The sequence below is a fragment of the Hesperophylax consimilis genome, chromosome 28 (genome assembly GCF_061612785.1).
Source record: "Hesperophylax consimilis isolate HC1 chromosome 28, BYU_Hcon_1.0, whole genome shotgun sequence".
Taxonomy (NCBI): Eukaryota; Metazoa; Arthropoda; class Insecta; order Trichoptera; family Limnephilidae; genus Hesperophylax; species Hesperophylax consimilis.
The window spans coordinates 4,636,630-4,650,475 of record NC_142863.1 but is presented as its reverse complement, the minus strand read 5'-3'; the positions used below and the strand labels follow the sequence as shown (position 1 = coordinate 4,650,475).

At 35.2% G+C, this 13,846-nt stretch overlaps 1 protein-coding gene across 1 annotated transcript in view; it reads left to right on the top strand.

The window, feature by feature from the left end:
• IntS14 (integrator complex subunit 14) overlaps window positions 1–13,846 on the top strand; it is a 226,276-nt gene that overhangs the window by 24,068 nt on the left and 188,362 nt on the right. The window contains exons 9-10 of the mRNA XM_089648835.1: window positions 656–804; window positions 1,791–1,982. Coding sequence (XP_089504961.1) covers window positions 656–804; window positions 1,791–1,967 — 326 coding nt within the window. The 3' untranslated portion in view covers window positions 1,968–1,982. The remainder of the gene's footprint in view (window positions 1–655; window positions 805–1,790; window positions 1,983–13,846) is intronic.

Sequence of the window (13,846 nt, the reverse complement as noted above, 5' to 3'; positions counted from 1 at the left end):
GCAGAGCAAGAAAGGTTTTAAATTGAACAGATAATGTCCGACGACGGCGACAACTGACTGAACTGATAATAACTAATCTGAACATCACTCATCTCTTAATGACATGTTTTATCTTATGTGCTTGTATCGAAGTAAGCGGAACATTCGCTGAAAAAGAGTAGATGGTAAAGGGAAGACACAATATCATACATAAGCGTTTTAGTTTAACTTTCTACTGAACAAACCGTACCTTCTGATGTGGTGGTAAAGCTCCGGACTCTGTCCGCGGTATGGTAATACATATTTGCAAAGAATAGTATGTACCCACGCTTTCGACTGTTCCACAGAATATGCAAACAAAGCAGTTAAATTTTGTATCGCAATCGAAAACGAACTGCTACGAAAATAGGCACTAGTCACGGTCGGTCTGCAAGTTAAGCGCGCTCAATAAGTAGGTAACTTTTTGTATGAGATATATAACCTAACCGAATTTCGGATTGTGATTAGCCATGTCAGAAATTTTGTTGGTTGTTCGGCGCTAAGGAGCACATATTAGCTGGGCGCCACTGGAATCATCATGTGTAAGTTAAAACAGTCATTAATGGTTCATAGCCCATCTCCCTTGTTTCTGTTATCTGTGGTGGCCGCTGATGGTACCTGTTTGTATTGTTTGTAGACAATTGCTTCCCGGTGCGTTCGTCGGAGCGTCGCAGCTACGCAGCGGCAGGTGCTGTGTGGGTGAGACCGGCCGGCCTCCAGGCAGATCTGCACAAGCTATTGCGCCATGCCAGAAAACTGCCTGAGAAGACACATCACTTTAACAAGGTGACACTTTTATTTAAACTTTTTTTCCCTACACCGTTTCTTTTATCTTTCTCGTTTTCTTCCCATTCCCCTTTCCTGTTTCTATAATCCATCTGCTCCCCACTTTCGTGTGTAAATTAACCAAAACTTTAACAAAATCCACAGGAGTTCCCGAGGGAAGTAATTTCCTTCAGGGTCGTTCGTTTTTGGGTCTTTTTGAGCAAAGGAATGAGTGAAACAGGGTTATTTAAATGACCCGTGTTGTAGGAGGGAGGGAACACAGTCGGCATACGATTCCATAGCGGAGCTGTTGAATGTTGGAACGAGTTGTCGAAGAGACCCGTTCTCATGTGAAGGAATCATTGACACTCGTTCCTCAGAGCATCTTCCATTGAATATTGGTAGAACAAGGGCAGCATTCCCACCCGACACCTGTACTCTAAAGATTGCAATCGGTTTATTAAGATAGGAGAATCTATCAAATGGAACACCCGTTTCTGCACGGTCAGGTCTCCAGACCAGAGGTGGCTGCCAAATTCGACCGCAGGGCGCTTGCGATTTGTACAGGGTTATTGGCAGTTAGGTACTATCTGCAGTATCTGCCGGCTAACTTAACTCTGGCCTGATGAAGCAGTTTAGCTGAGCGTGGTCACGTAGAGTTACAACACACACTGCTAAAGGAATGGGACTGCCCTGGGTACCTGGGTTTAGCTGTCTTGGGTACGCGATGATGCAACTTCACAACCTTGTATACTTACATATTTGATTTTAGATCTCCTTTTTTCTCTTTTACACTATCTCTTGTTATAGTATACATGTCTACTTTCATCATTGCGGTGCCTGTAATTTAAAACTAACTATGTAAGTACTTGCATACTGCTTGCTAACCCCGTATGCAGGGAAATTGGAGGTCTTGACGTGTGCGGTGAAGGAGGAAATGATTCCTTTTCCGTTGGGAAAGTGGTGGGGTCTCCTCCAATGTACTAAAGAAATAATTCACTGGGCAGGAGGTGAACCGAGTGCGCCGTGCCGCCCTGGCCCTGGGCTGGGTGGAGGCGCTGGGTGCCGCCGCCACGGTGCTGGAGCGAGAAGCAGCACTCCTGCCGCAGGCCGGGCCCGCCATCGCCACAGCTGTGCAGCACCTGCGCCAGTGCACCGACCCCAAGATGCAGCTGCCACTCTGACTGCCACCACCCACGGTATCCATTCTATTCACTCTGTGTCTCCTGACGTCCATCAGTTTGTTGGTACTGAATGTGGATGTGGCCTCCCTCAATTGTCTCCAGTTCTTATGTCCATCTATAACGTAAAGAAAGATTAGCCTTTTGATATCCACTTTTGGACGTGACCAACATCAACTGTCTCCAGTTTTGCCAATTGATGTAGAACAATCAATAGTTGAGCCATTTGACTTCCGCTGTTGGTCATGACCTCCCTCGACTATCTTCATCTTCATGAAAGACCTGCGCGAGTCTACCGGTTCTTTGTACAAAGACGGCTGAAGTTGTAGTGGGAGATTTTGTTGATAATTTCACTGCGGTTTGTCGTGTTGAAAATGTATTTATATCCTATTAACGAAATAATGAAACGCCGGAAAGTGGAAAATACTTATGTATATATAGTTTGACACAAACATAGATTGTAAATTGACCAAGGTTTCGCACCTATTGATGTACGCATTTCCACTCACCGAGTTTCGTTATTTCGTAGCCGAAGTCCTTACACTAAAATTTATTCCATGGGTACAAACTATTTTACGTGTTTTGACGTGGTGAAAACTTATTTTTCTCTTAATGTGACTTGATTATGTTGTTTTGAAACAGGTACCGCGTCAAATTTTCTAAGCCTAGCAAATCAAACTCTAAGGTTCTTATTAACCATGTATGCAAAGTGACGTATACGTAATATTCAAATGTTGTCTCGATTCGACACAAAAATGTTGATGTTCGCGGAATGCTAATTGTAGGGATGATTCGTTTGTTTTAGTGTTGAAAAAGGTCATGCCTTTTTGGTACAAATCACCAATATAGCAATCAGTGCCATCTGTTGATACCTCTATTAATTAGTGCAATTTTACTAACCAAATAATTATCTGATAGTATTATTATGCTATCGTTTGGACGTTTTCGGCCCTTTGATTGGTCGAATTCAAATCGTATCTTTCGGGTAAATTCCACATAGCCTTTGCGCAAAAAAATAAAATCAGGGGTCTGCTGGCAAAAACGACCACTCTGCCCCTCAATTTTAACCGACCGTAAGGTTCATTTTGGTTTGCAGGCGACTGGACCCAAAAAATGAAGACTTTGAAAATTAACTTGAAATACCGTTACAAAATTTACCTGCGTCCCCACGGCGACCAAAACTGGAACTTAATAACTTCTCATAACTCACTGAAGAAATTTCGCCGTAGTTATATTTCCAAGCAGCAGGTTCGCCAGTAAAAATAGTAAGTTTTCACAAGGAAACTTTCGTGCCAAAAATTTGTTTTTTTATTTTGCCGTTGTGCCGTTAGAAAATGTACTATTTTTTTAATTGCCTCATGTAATACGAGATTTCTGCAAAAAACATCTCTTTTGCTCATATAACTTTTGGATAATATCGAAGAAAATATGTTTTAGAAAGTTAATAATCCATTGGATTAATTACATTACAATAAAAATTATCCACAATTACTTGTTAAATATTTGACGTTTGTACCAGCTCCGCTACAAAAAAACCTGCTAACTCTTAATTGCTTGCTATATATATATATATATTATTTTAGCTTTCTTGCTTGAAAATTTTATACGTCCAGTAATTGGCCTTAAATTTGTAATATGCATAAGTGAAACAATTATTTAATGTGATAATCCCGACCAACATCGGCTGAAGTCAGCAGCTTTGCCATTCTTAGCGAAACTAAAACATCTGTATTAAGTTTTTTTAATATCTCATTAAAGAAGATAATACTAAAATCTAAATGAAACATGAAACAGAACAAGACACGGAAAAATAAAAAGATAACGGTCTCAACCGGGAATCTCTGTCTTTCAGAGAAAACGTCTTTAACCACTCTACCATTAGGACGTAATTATTACACGTCGTTTTTGTCGATCTCATATTTCAAATTCAGAATTAACAATATTATCTTGCAACTAAATGATGTATTACATTGATGGGTATAACCTTCAACTAAATGATGTATTACATTGATGGGTATAATCTTCAACTAAATGATGTATTACATTGATGGGTATATCCTCCAAAATTTATTAAAGTTAAGTTATTCCAAGAATTTTTTTTTTAATAGAAATTAATTTCCTTTATTTCCTACAGCCTGCCCTTTTAAAAACTCCTTACACACTGCCAGTAGGTACTTCCAAACATGGAAATTTCTACATGCCAATTTTTTTGTATTTTTAAACCTGACTGGCAATTTTTTGGAAAGTCACTCCAACATCACTGAATTGTACTGTTAGTCATTTATCAATTAAAATTTTCGATAACGTTTATCGAAAATTGCCATTGCACGCCGTCAAAGCCGTCACACTTCTAGGACAAACTATTTCTGCAGCATTCCTTAATAAAATCACCTTCAGTAAAAGGTTTCACAATTTAGAAAATTTAACCAATCTCTGAATAAAAGTGTAGATTTGTATTAAAATAAAATGCACTCCGCCCTCCCGTCACAGGCGCTCTTCTTTACGTTAGACAGAGAGCAAATAAAAAATAAATAAGTGCGCGCAACAAACGCTGATATCCATTCGAGCGATCGTGTCAATAACTCTAATATGAGTTGAGCGGTTGGATTTTCAGAGCATTCGACTTGGAAATTTCTAGCTGTAATAAATTAGCACTCTGTAGCATAAGTAGCGAACATAATTCTGTAGTTCAACGCGATCTATAGAATAAGACCTCAATGTGCGTCCTCGCTTCTCGGAGGCAGAACTTTTTGGAATGATCCAATATTAACTTATGTTATCTGTTGTACATCCGTCGTATAATATCAGCATCAGTGTCTAAAAATGACCAGTCACTCTGTTTAAGAAAGTTAGAAATTTGAACATAGTCTGCTTTTTTGAAATTGCGAGTTTCTTCTATCTTTTTTACAGTGGGAATTGGTTTAAGATTAGACACACATATTTCTAGTGGCGGATGGTAAACATCGACGGGCAAAAGTATTTCTGTACTTCTCACAACACAGATGACACATTGGAAAAGACCAAGTCCAACGTACGGCCACCTATATTATGAACATAATTACACTGAGTTAGTCCCAAGAACAGGGCCATATCTCTAACTTCACGAATTTGAACATTGGAACAATAATTGTCAGTACTTATATTACACCAGTCGTAATGTGGCAGGTTGTAATCACCAACTAGAAGTAATTTTGTATGAGGGTATTGGGCGCAAATTGATTCAACCTCTTCACAGTGATTGCTGTAGCATTGAACGTCAGAATTTGGAGGTAGGTACGCACATCCCACTATTATTTTTCCGCTAGAGGTGTTCACTTTGCTTGGGTTCTTTGTGGATATTTTTGAGGAACTGAGATTTTTTGAGATAGCAATGGCTACACCACCCTCTCGTGTTTTGGCGCTTGTTTTAGAATTTCTGTCCGTGCGGCATATATTAAAATTAGGGAAGCCTAATTCAGCAGATTTGATTCCCGAGTCAAGCCATGTTTCACAAAAATAAAATATCACAGCTGATGGTTGCTGCCGATGCTACCAAAATGGGAAGTTTGGTGCGGATACCTCTCACATTTTGATAATAGCACTTTATTATTTGCTGTCGTAGTTTTTTGGTACACAGTTTATAATTTTTGGGACTGAGTTCACGTATTTGATTGTGATATTTGTTTCACCGTTTTTCTTCCTCGTGTCAAGTTTGTTTCGTAAATCCTGAAGTTGAGCCCTCTGCAAATTAGTTTGATCATTACTGTCTTTGATACCATTTTTAATTCTTGCACTTCTTGATAAAACTTCACGCGCCGATACAGATCCCTTAAATTCGATCTTAATTGGTCTTGTTTTGTTAGCTCTTTGTACACCCAGTCGATACATCTTTACGAAATTTGGTATGATTTCGCTATTAATATCACTAATTACTGAAACGGCTTTTTCTTTATCCATTGCGATAGTCGTTGCAGTAGATTCCGAGATGCTCTCCGGAACATTAAAGAGAATGATATTCTTCGATCGGATTTTTCTTACTTCTGCCTCCGCGAACAAATCATTTATTGGAAAGCAGTTTACTGGAATTTGTTGCTTATCAATTGTCCTTTCGTAAGTATCAATTTTACCCACGAGAATCCCCACCTTCACTCCTACGTCTGTCATGTTTCCAGAGACGGTTGATAATAATAATAATAATTGGATAATTTGTAGAGCGCCGTTTTTGTGAAAAATCACCTCAAGGGCGCTGTACAATTTATTTCCTAGGATCTACATTTGTTATTTAGACCAACTGTGCCAACACGAGGTTCGTCATCCGTTCAGGTATGTGTCTGCCGCCAATATAGCGCTGACATGTGTCTGCTGCCAATAAAGAGCGCTGACACAACATCCTCACATAGATAACAAACCTTGGCAGCACCGCTGTGACGTTCGTAGTGACAATATTTTTGTCATTTGATCCCTGGTGATTTTAAGTGCAGGATCGGTGATGGCTTTATGGAGGGCACTAATTGATTCTGTCGCCATATTTAATGATGACACGGCACTATCGTTATTATTCATAATGAAAATAAAATAAATATTATTTTTTAATTTTGGACAAGAATTAAGTTTTGACAACCCTGCAGCACTAAGCGGGAACTACTATAACAAATGTATATTCAGCTCACTCAGCATAAACAAAACATGCAGAGCAACCAGTGTCGTGAGTAAATGTCACTTTTCGTTTTAAATTTATAATAATGTTTGCACAGTACGGTTTATAAACACTAACAGTTTCGAATGGCAATAGTTATTGAGATACCACCGAGAAATTAGTTATTGTAGTGATTTATTGCGGATTAACTAGTTTTATAACGGAGAGTTGAAATAATCGACTGTTACACTTGATACTTGGTAATGTTGATGATACATATCAATTTTATATTTGAAATATAGGATACAATAAATTTTCACTGAGCTGTAACTCTTTACTCATCTTTTTCTGAAGTTGGTAATGCCTTAATCCCTTTGCTTGAGAGGTAGATCGACCAATTGCTTTTCGATTGGGTGGCATAATTGATTTGACAGCAAAATAAATGTTTTTGACGACTATTACAAATACACGTTGAAAAAGTAAACATAATGATGTGTTTTTTTTTATTTTTTTCTTTTATTTTTTTATATATACAATAATATTATTATTGGGTTTATAAAAACAGTTTATTTTTAAACAAGTTCTGCTGTGTAATTATTATTACGCGTGACAGCTGTTTCGCCCTCTAAAGGCATTATCAAACTGTGGGTAGCCCACTTACAGACGATACATTTATATTATTTCTAGGTAGGTATTTTAATTACAATAAGGAAGTTGAGTCCATTTTTTTTATTTTTTTTTATCAATGTTCGCATTCAAACTTAAATACTGGTATTTTTTTTTTTTTTTTTTAAGTTTGTTTTCATAGTTAAATTAATTCTCAAAGTTTAAATTTTATTAAGCCCGCCAAAACGAGCGGAATCCGAGCGGTAACAGGCGGGGTGTAGTGTGACGTCATTAGAACTGTGAAAACCACGTCGCTTAAGCATTATGTATGGAAATTTTTTTAATTCTTTAACAAGGAATTCCAGTAATTTTTTTACCAATGTTAACCGTCTATTATAATTGATGTTATTAAAAAAAAAAGAAAATTGATTAAGATTTGATAGTTAAATTAATATTTTAAGTTAGAATATTTGCTTTTCACGCCCGGTACGGTATTGCCGTCGCTACTTGTTGACGTTCCCCGCGCGAATTCAGGACCACCGCGCAGAAAAGTAGAGACCAAAAGTAAAATAACGGTTTACAGCCCAGTTCACTGTGAGACTTTTCTGAGCGGCCGGCGGCCTGAAGTGTATCACATGCTATGTGACATGTATAATAATAAAAACATCTAAGTTATGCAATAAACAACATATTATTATAAAGCACTATACGAATATGTATCTTTAGAAATCTATTTCATATAATAATAATAACAAATACGTACATATATTTGACAAACCCAAATAAACCTTTGGCCTATACAGCTCTCTCATCTAAACCGACCATCTCTCATGTAATAGAAAGAGATGCACCATAGGTGTTCCGTTGTACGTACAAGTCACGACACATGTGACGACAGAATTCTTTCGACCAATCGTGGAGCGTATACAGTCTATTGCTATTGAATGCTTTTTCAAGAACGTTTAACTAATTCTAAGAATAATAATATAGAAATATATTTATATATTTAGAATCGATATTTTTTGATCTACATGAACATATTTTTTATAAGTCAAAATATTTTTCACTCAACTTCCTTATTACTGATTTCTTAATTGATTTCTGTGTAAAAATGTTAGAAATTATTGATGGTTATTACCCTAGTAAAGTTTCCCCAATTAGTGTAATGTTTAAATTTGACTGAATGTCTTAATGTTAGTTATTCCCAAACAATGACTCATAGGGTTATTTTAATAGTATAATTAAGTACTTCAATGTGCACTCGTATTTGCACTAGGTTTGAAGATATCTAGTAGGGGTGAACGAATTATATTGGTTTGTTCATTAATTAGAATAGCTTTCGGATTATTAGAATTTTTGTTAATTTCTAACTGCTCTAAAAGATTAAGTTTACGGCCTTTATTTTGTACGTGTAACGGAGTTGGTTTATTATTATCATTAAGTGAGTGATTTTCATCTAGGAGATGTTTGGCAAATTGAGATTGTATTTTATTATTATTTTTAAAAGATCTTATATGTTCTTTGAACCTAGTGTTAAAGGACCGGCCCGTTTGTCCAACATAAACAGCGTTGCATTCGTCACACTGGAGTTTATAAATGCCACTATTTTGTAATTTGAGTGCCTTTGAAGTACTTAATTATACTATTAAAATAACCCTATGAGTCATCGTTTGGGAATAACTAACATTAAGACATTCAGTCAAATTTAAACATTACACTAATTGGGGAAACTTTACTAGGGTAATAACCATCAATAATTTCTAACATTTTTACACAGAAATCAATTAAGAAATCAGTAATTGAAATTAAAATACCTACCTAGAAATAATATAAATGTATCGTCTGTAAGTGGGCTACCCACAGTTTGATAATGCCTTCAGAGGGCGAAACAGCTGTCACGCGTAATAATAATTACACAGCAGAACTTGTTTAAAAATAAATTGTTTTTATAAACCCAATAATAATATTATTGTATATATAAAAAAATAAAAAAATAAAATGGAGTTCTACAAATTAAACTTAATAACAATAAAAAATGATGTGTGATTTCTATTATCTAATGTCAGTTTTGGCATGGGACAAGAAAGTAGTCAGAATAATAATAATAATAATAATAATTGGATAATTTGTAGAGCGCCGTTTTTGTGAAAAATCACCTCAAGGGCGCTGTACAATTTATTTCCTAGGATCTACATTTGTTATTTAGAAAAGATACCAAAACATACTTACCTGGCAAGTCACTTCCAACAAACACACTTATATTAAAAAGTTTATGCTTATAAAAGATAGAACTGCACGCAGAGGACACTATATCAAAAAACACTGGTCGTCGCATGATCTTAAGTCTGCTATAGTTTTTATTTTAATTTAAATGTATTTTAACTGTCTTAAAAGCCTACAAATTGTTAGTTGTTATCATTTTTATTTATTTATTTTTAATTATTATTTTTATTTATTTTATTTTATTTTTAGTATTTTTTACATTTTGTTAATTTAAATTTAAATTGCCGTCAACTGTGAAAGTGGAGGTTTCTGAAATTATGGATACGACTGTCTGAAAAGGTGCGTTTTAAGTTTAGACCTAAATTCTGTCGAGTCTGCGATCATTCTCAAATCATGTGGCAGTCCATTCCAGGCTTTAGGTCCTGACACGGCAAAAGCACGCTCACCGAACTTAGTATCTGGTGTGCGCTTTGGTTCCTTCAACCTTCCGATAGCTGATGACGTTGCTGACCTAAGGGTTGACTGTCGGGAATTGGAATCTTCTGGAATACACAATTCTGATAAATAAGCCGGAGCCATTCCGTTAAGTGACTTAAATACCATCCAGCATACCTTGAACTGGATTCTTTCAGGACATTTGAGCCAGTGCAGATTTTTGAGATGCTCTGAAATGTGGGAGTATTTAGATACTCCGGTGATAAGCCTTGCCGCGGCGTTGAAAACGGATTGTAATTTGTTGATTTGACATTTAGGGAGATTTGCATATATTCCGTTGCAATAATCTAGACGTGAAACAACATAGGAATTGACTAGCAATTTAGTCGCCTCTGTTGGCAGGTTTCTCCGCACTGCTTTAATTTGCCTTAATTGAAAGAACCCCGTGCTTACAGTTCTGTTCACCTGAGTTTTAAGGGAAAAATTAGCGTCCAGATTGACACCCAGTAATTTGATGCACGTTTTTGGAGTGATGTCACTTCCGGAAATGGTTATTGGGGAGTTTTCAATGTTATGCTGACGTCTGCTTGTAGCAGTCCACAGAAACTCAGTCTTTGTGGGATTCAGTTTCAATCTATTTGAGGTCATCCAGTGAGTAATTTATTTATTTATTTATTTGTTTGTACACGCCCAATTAGGGCTTTTACATATGATACAATTATAATACATTTGATATAATCAGAGAGTAGAAGAGATAAAACAATTAAAAATGTACCGAGTATAAAAATATTAAGTTAAAAACAACAAACAGAGTAAACTATAGGATGCACATTTCTATAACTTTAGATACATTGAAAATTATAAACATTACAAAGCTCAAGATAGACATACAGATTTAATAACAATGAATCTAAAAAAAATCAAGATAGACATAAAGATTTAATAACAATGTTTTTATAGGCTGACAGACATTCAGTACCGTTGGTGTTCATGTTATATTTATTCCCTGCACTGTGCAGTCGGTTCATTACTGAATTTAATTCTGCTTTCGTACCTGCAATGTTACAATGGTAAGGTACCTTCTGACGAACCGTTCTACTAGGCACATGAAAGTCAATCAGCCTAAGGAGTTCAGGGGAGTCAAACATGTTATTAACAATTTTATAAAGAAAAAAGAGATCAGAACATATTCTTCTTTCTTTTAAAGTGGCAAGGCCCATGACTTTCAATAGTGAGGTGTAGTTAATGTTTTCAATGGGAATACCTAATCTATAATTTATGTTTCGTAAAAATTTATGTTGGATTAGACTTGATTATTCATACAGTATGTGAAAATCAATGGGTTTTTCTTCCTAAAAAATTTCATGACTTGACACTTTTTTACATTAAGGGTTAATTTATTTCGGATACACCATTCAGAAAAGCTAATGAGATTTGATTGTAATAATAAGCAGTCATTAATATTGTCAATAATTCGGTAAATTTTCATATCATCTGCGAACATCAAAGTAAATACACGTTTAAATACATTTGTAACGTCATTTATAAATATGTTGAAAAGAATGGGTCCTAGATGTGATCCCTGGGGCACGCCGCTTGTAGCTGTAAAGGTGTAGGACAGTTGACCTTTAATGCAGACAGTAAGCTCTCGATTAAACAGATAATTCTTAAACCAGGATAGTACGTTACCGGTTATGCCAATTTTCGCCAGCTTGTTAACAAGAATTTTATGGCAAACCTTATCAAACGCTTTGCTGAAATCAGTATATATAGAATCGACTTGTTGTCTATTAGCAAGTGCATTTGTTATATAATTTTCGTACAGGGATAGATTGGTTAACCACTCGGAACATTAGAACGTCAAAAGACGTAAATATGATAATAGCGGTCAAGACATTAGTACGTCTTTTCACGTAAACGCGCGAGATTTTACAAAAATCGATTTATTTCCATCACTAGTATACGGATTGCCATGATTTAAAAAACAGAGTATCGATAATGAATAACGCTACGCGTCTGCATTCAAGAATATCTATGGAATTTCGAGGTGCATTATCTAAGTCGATTGGACTTGTCATCTTGTTCGTTCATAATTTATTGCGTTTTTAAATAATTTATTAAAAATATTTTAGTTTGGACGGTTACTATTTTGAGGTGACTAATAGTTTTTAATTATATTTCTTCAATATATAAAGTGTTATTTCTTTATGATACTCAGAAAATGGTACATTTTTCACAGCTTTGAAATAATGGTCAGCGATTTTTACATATTTTTGACGTTTTCAGAAAATGTATATTTAGAAACGCAAATATTTACGTATAACAAAACAATACGATAGTGAATTTCATAATCTTTCCAAAACATTTTTTAGAATGAGGCTACGTTTCCCAAAGCGTGAGTTATGAAGCTTTTAACAGAACTCGTGAATAACACAAAAATTTTCGCGTTTTGACAGTTCGCAAAGGAACACAAAGTAAATAAAAGTCCTTTTCTGAGAGGTTAAGGTTGATCTGTTTGAAACAAAACCATGTTGGCAAGTTGTAATGATGGATTTCACGCTGGGGTTTATCTCTAGAAGAATTAATTTTTCAAAAATCTTGGGTATTGATGATTGTATACAAATTGGACGATAATTTTCAATTGCAGATTTATCCCCGCATTTAAATATTGGAGTTAAGTAACTTTTTTTCCAAAGTTTTGGGAAATTTCCCGTTGACAGAGACTTATTAAATAATATGAACAACGGAATGGATAAGCTGTCTGCACAGTTTTTAATCAAGATGGGTGGAATTTGATCCGGCCCGGAACTTAATTTTGGTTCAAGTGTTTTAAGGTAATTTGTAATGTCGGTGATGTTAATATTAATATTTGATAATTGCAAGTTTATATCAGAATTAAATTCAGGAATTTGTTCATCTGAAATGTCAGGTTCAAACGCATCTTTAAAGAAATCGGCAAACATGTCAACAATTTCTTTTATGTTGCTAGAACTCCTTTGTTTATGATTCATAGTTCCGGGGATCCCGACTTCATTTTTTTTCATAGACTTTACGTGTTTCCAGAAATGTTTTACATCATGATTTATAGTATTTTCCACTTCCATTATATAATTTTTATAACAATTTTTAGACAAATTTTTGCAAACTTTCCTGACACTTTTAAATTTAATATAATTAGGTACAGATCTATGTTCTTTATAGATTTTATGAGATTCTTTTTTACAATTTATCAAGTGAATTAATTCCTTAGTGAACCATATTGGATACGTTGATTCTTTATGTTGGGTAAGAGGAATATTATTTGAAATTACATTATTGAGTTGCGAGTAAAAATAGTCAGTATTGAAATCAATATCACCATCATTTAGACTTGTCCAGTCAATGTTAGACAGTACCTCATTAACTTTATTGTAATCTGCGTTTTTAAAATTATAACAAATTCTTGAGATTTTAAGATTATCATTTCCAGTGTAGGGTATAGAAACTATAAGTGTAGGATGGTGTTTATCTATAGGGACAATGAACTCAGGAGATTCGTAAACATTTACATTATCTTCATTTGAGAATATCAAGTCGAGAATGCGATTGTTAACATTAGGTACATTATTAAATTGAGAAAGATTTAAATAAGAACACATATCCAGAATATCCCTTTCACAATCAGAAATTGGCGAGTAATTAGGATCATTAAACTTACAATTCGGTAGGTTGTAATCACCACAGACAATTATTTTGTGTGTTGGATATTTTGTTTTTACATACTCGACGTCCTCACAGTGATTTTTGTATATCGACAGGTCCGAGTTGGGAGGAATATATACACTGCCAATAATAGTTTTACATGATTTTCCGCTTAATAGTACAAATATTTGCTCGACATCATAATTTTTATGTTTAATTAATTTAGAGTTAGTGCTTTTATTTACTGCTATTAAGACGCCCCCTCCTCTTGATTTGGCACTAGTATTATGACTCCGGTCCATTCGGTATATGTTGTGATTCG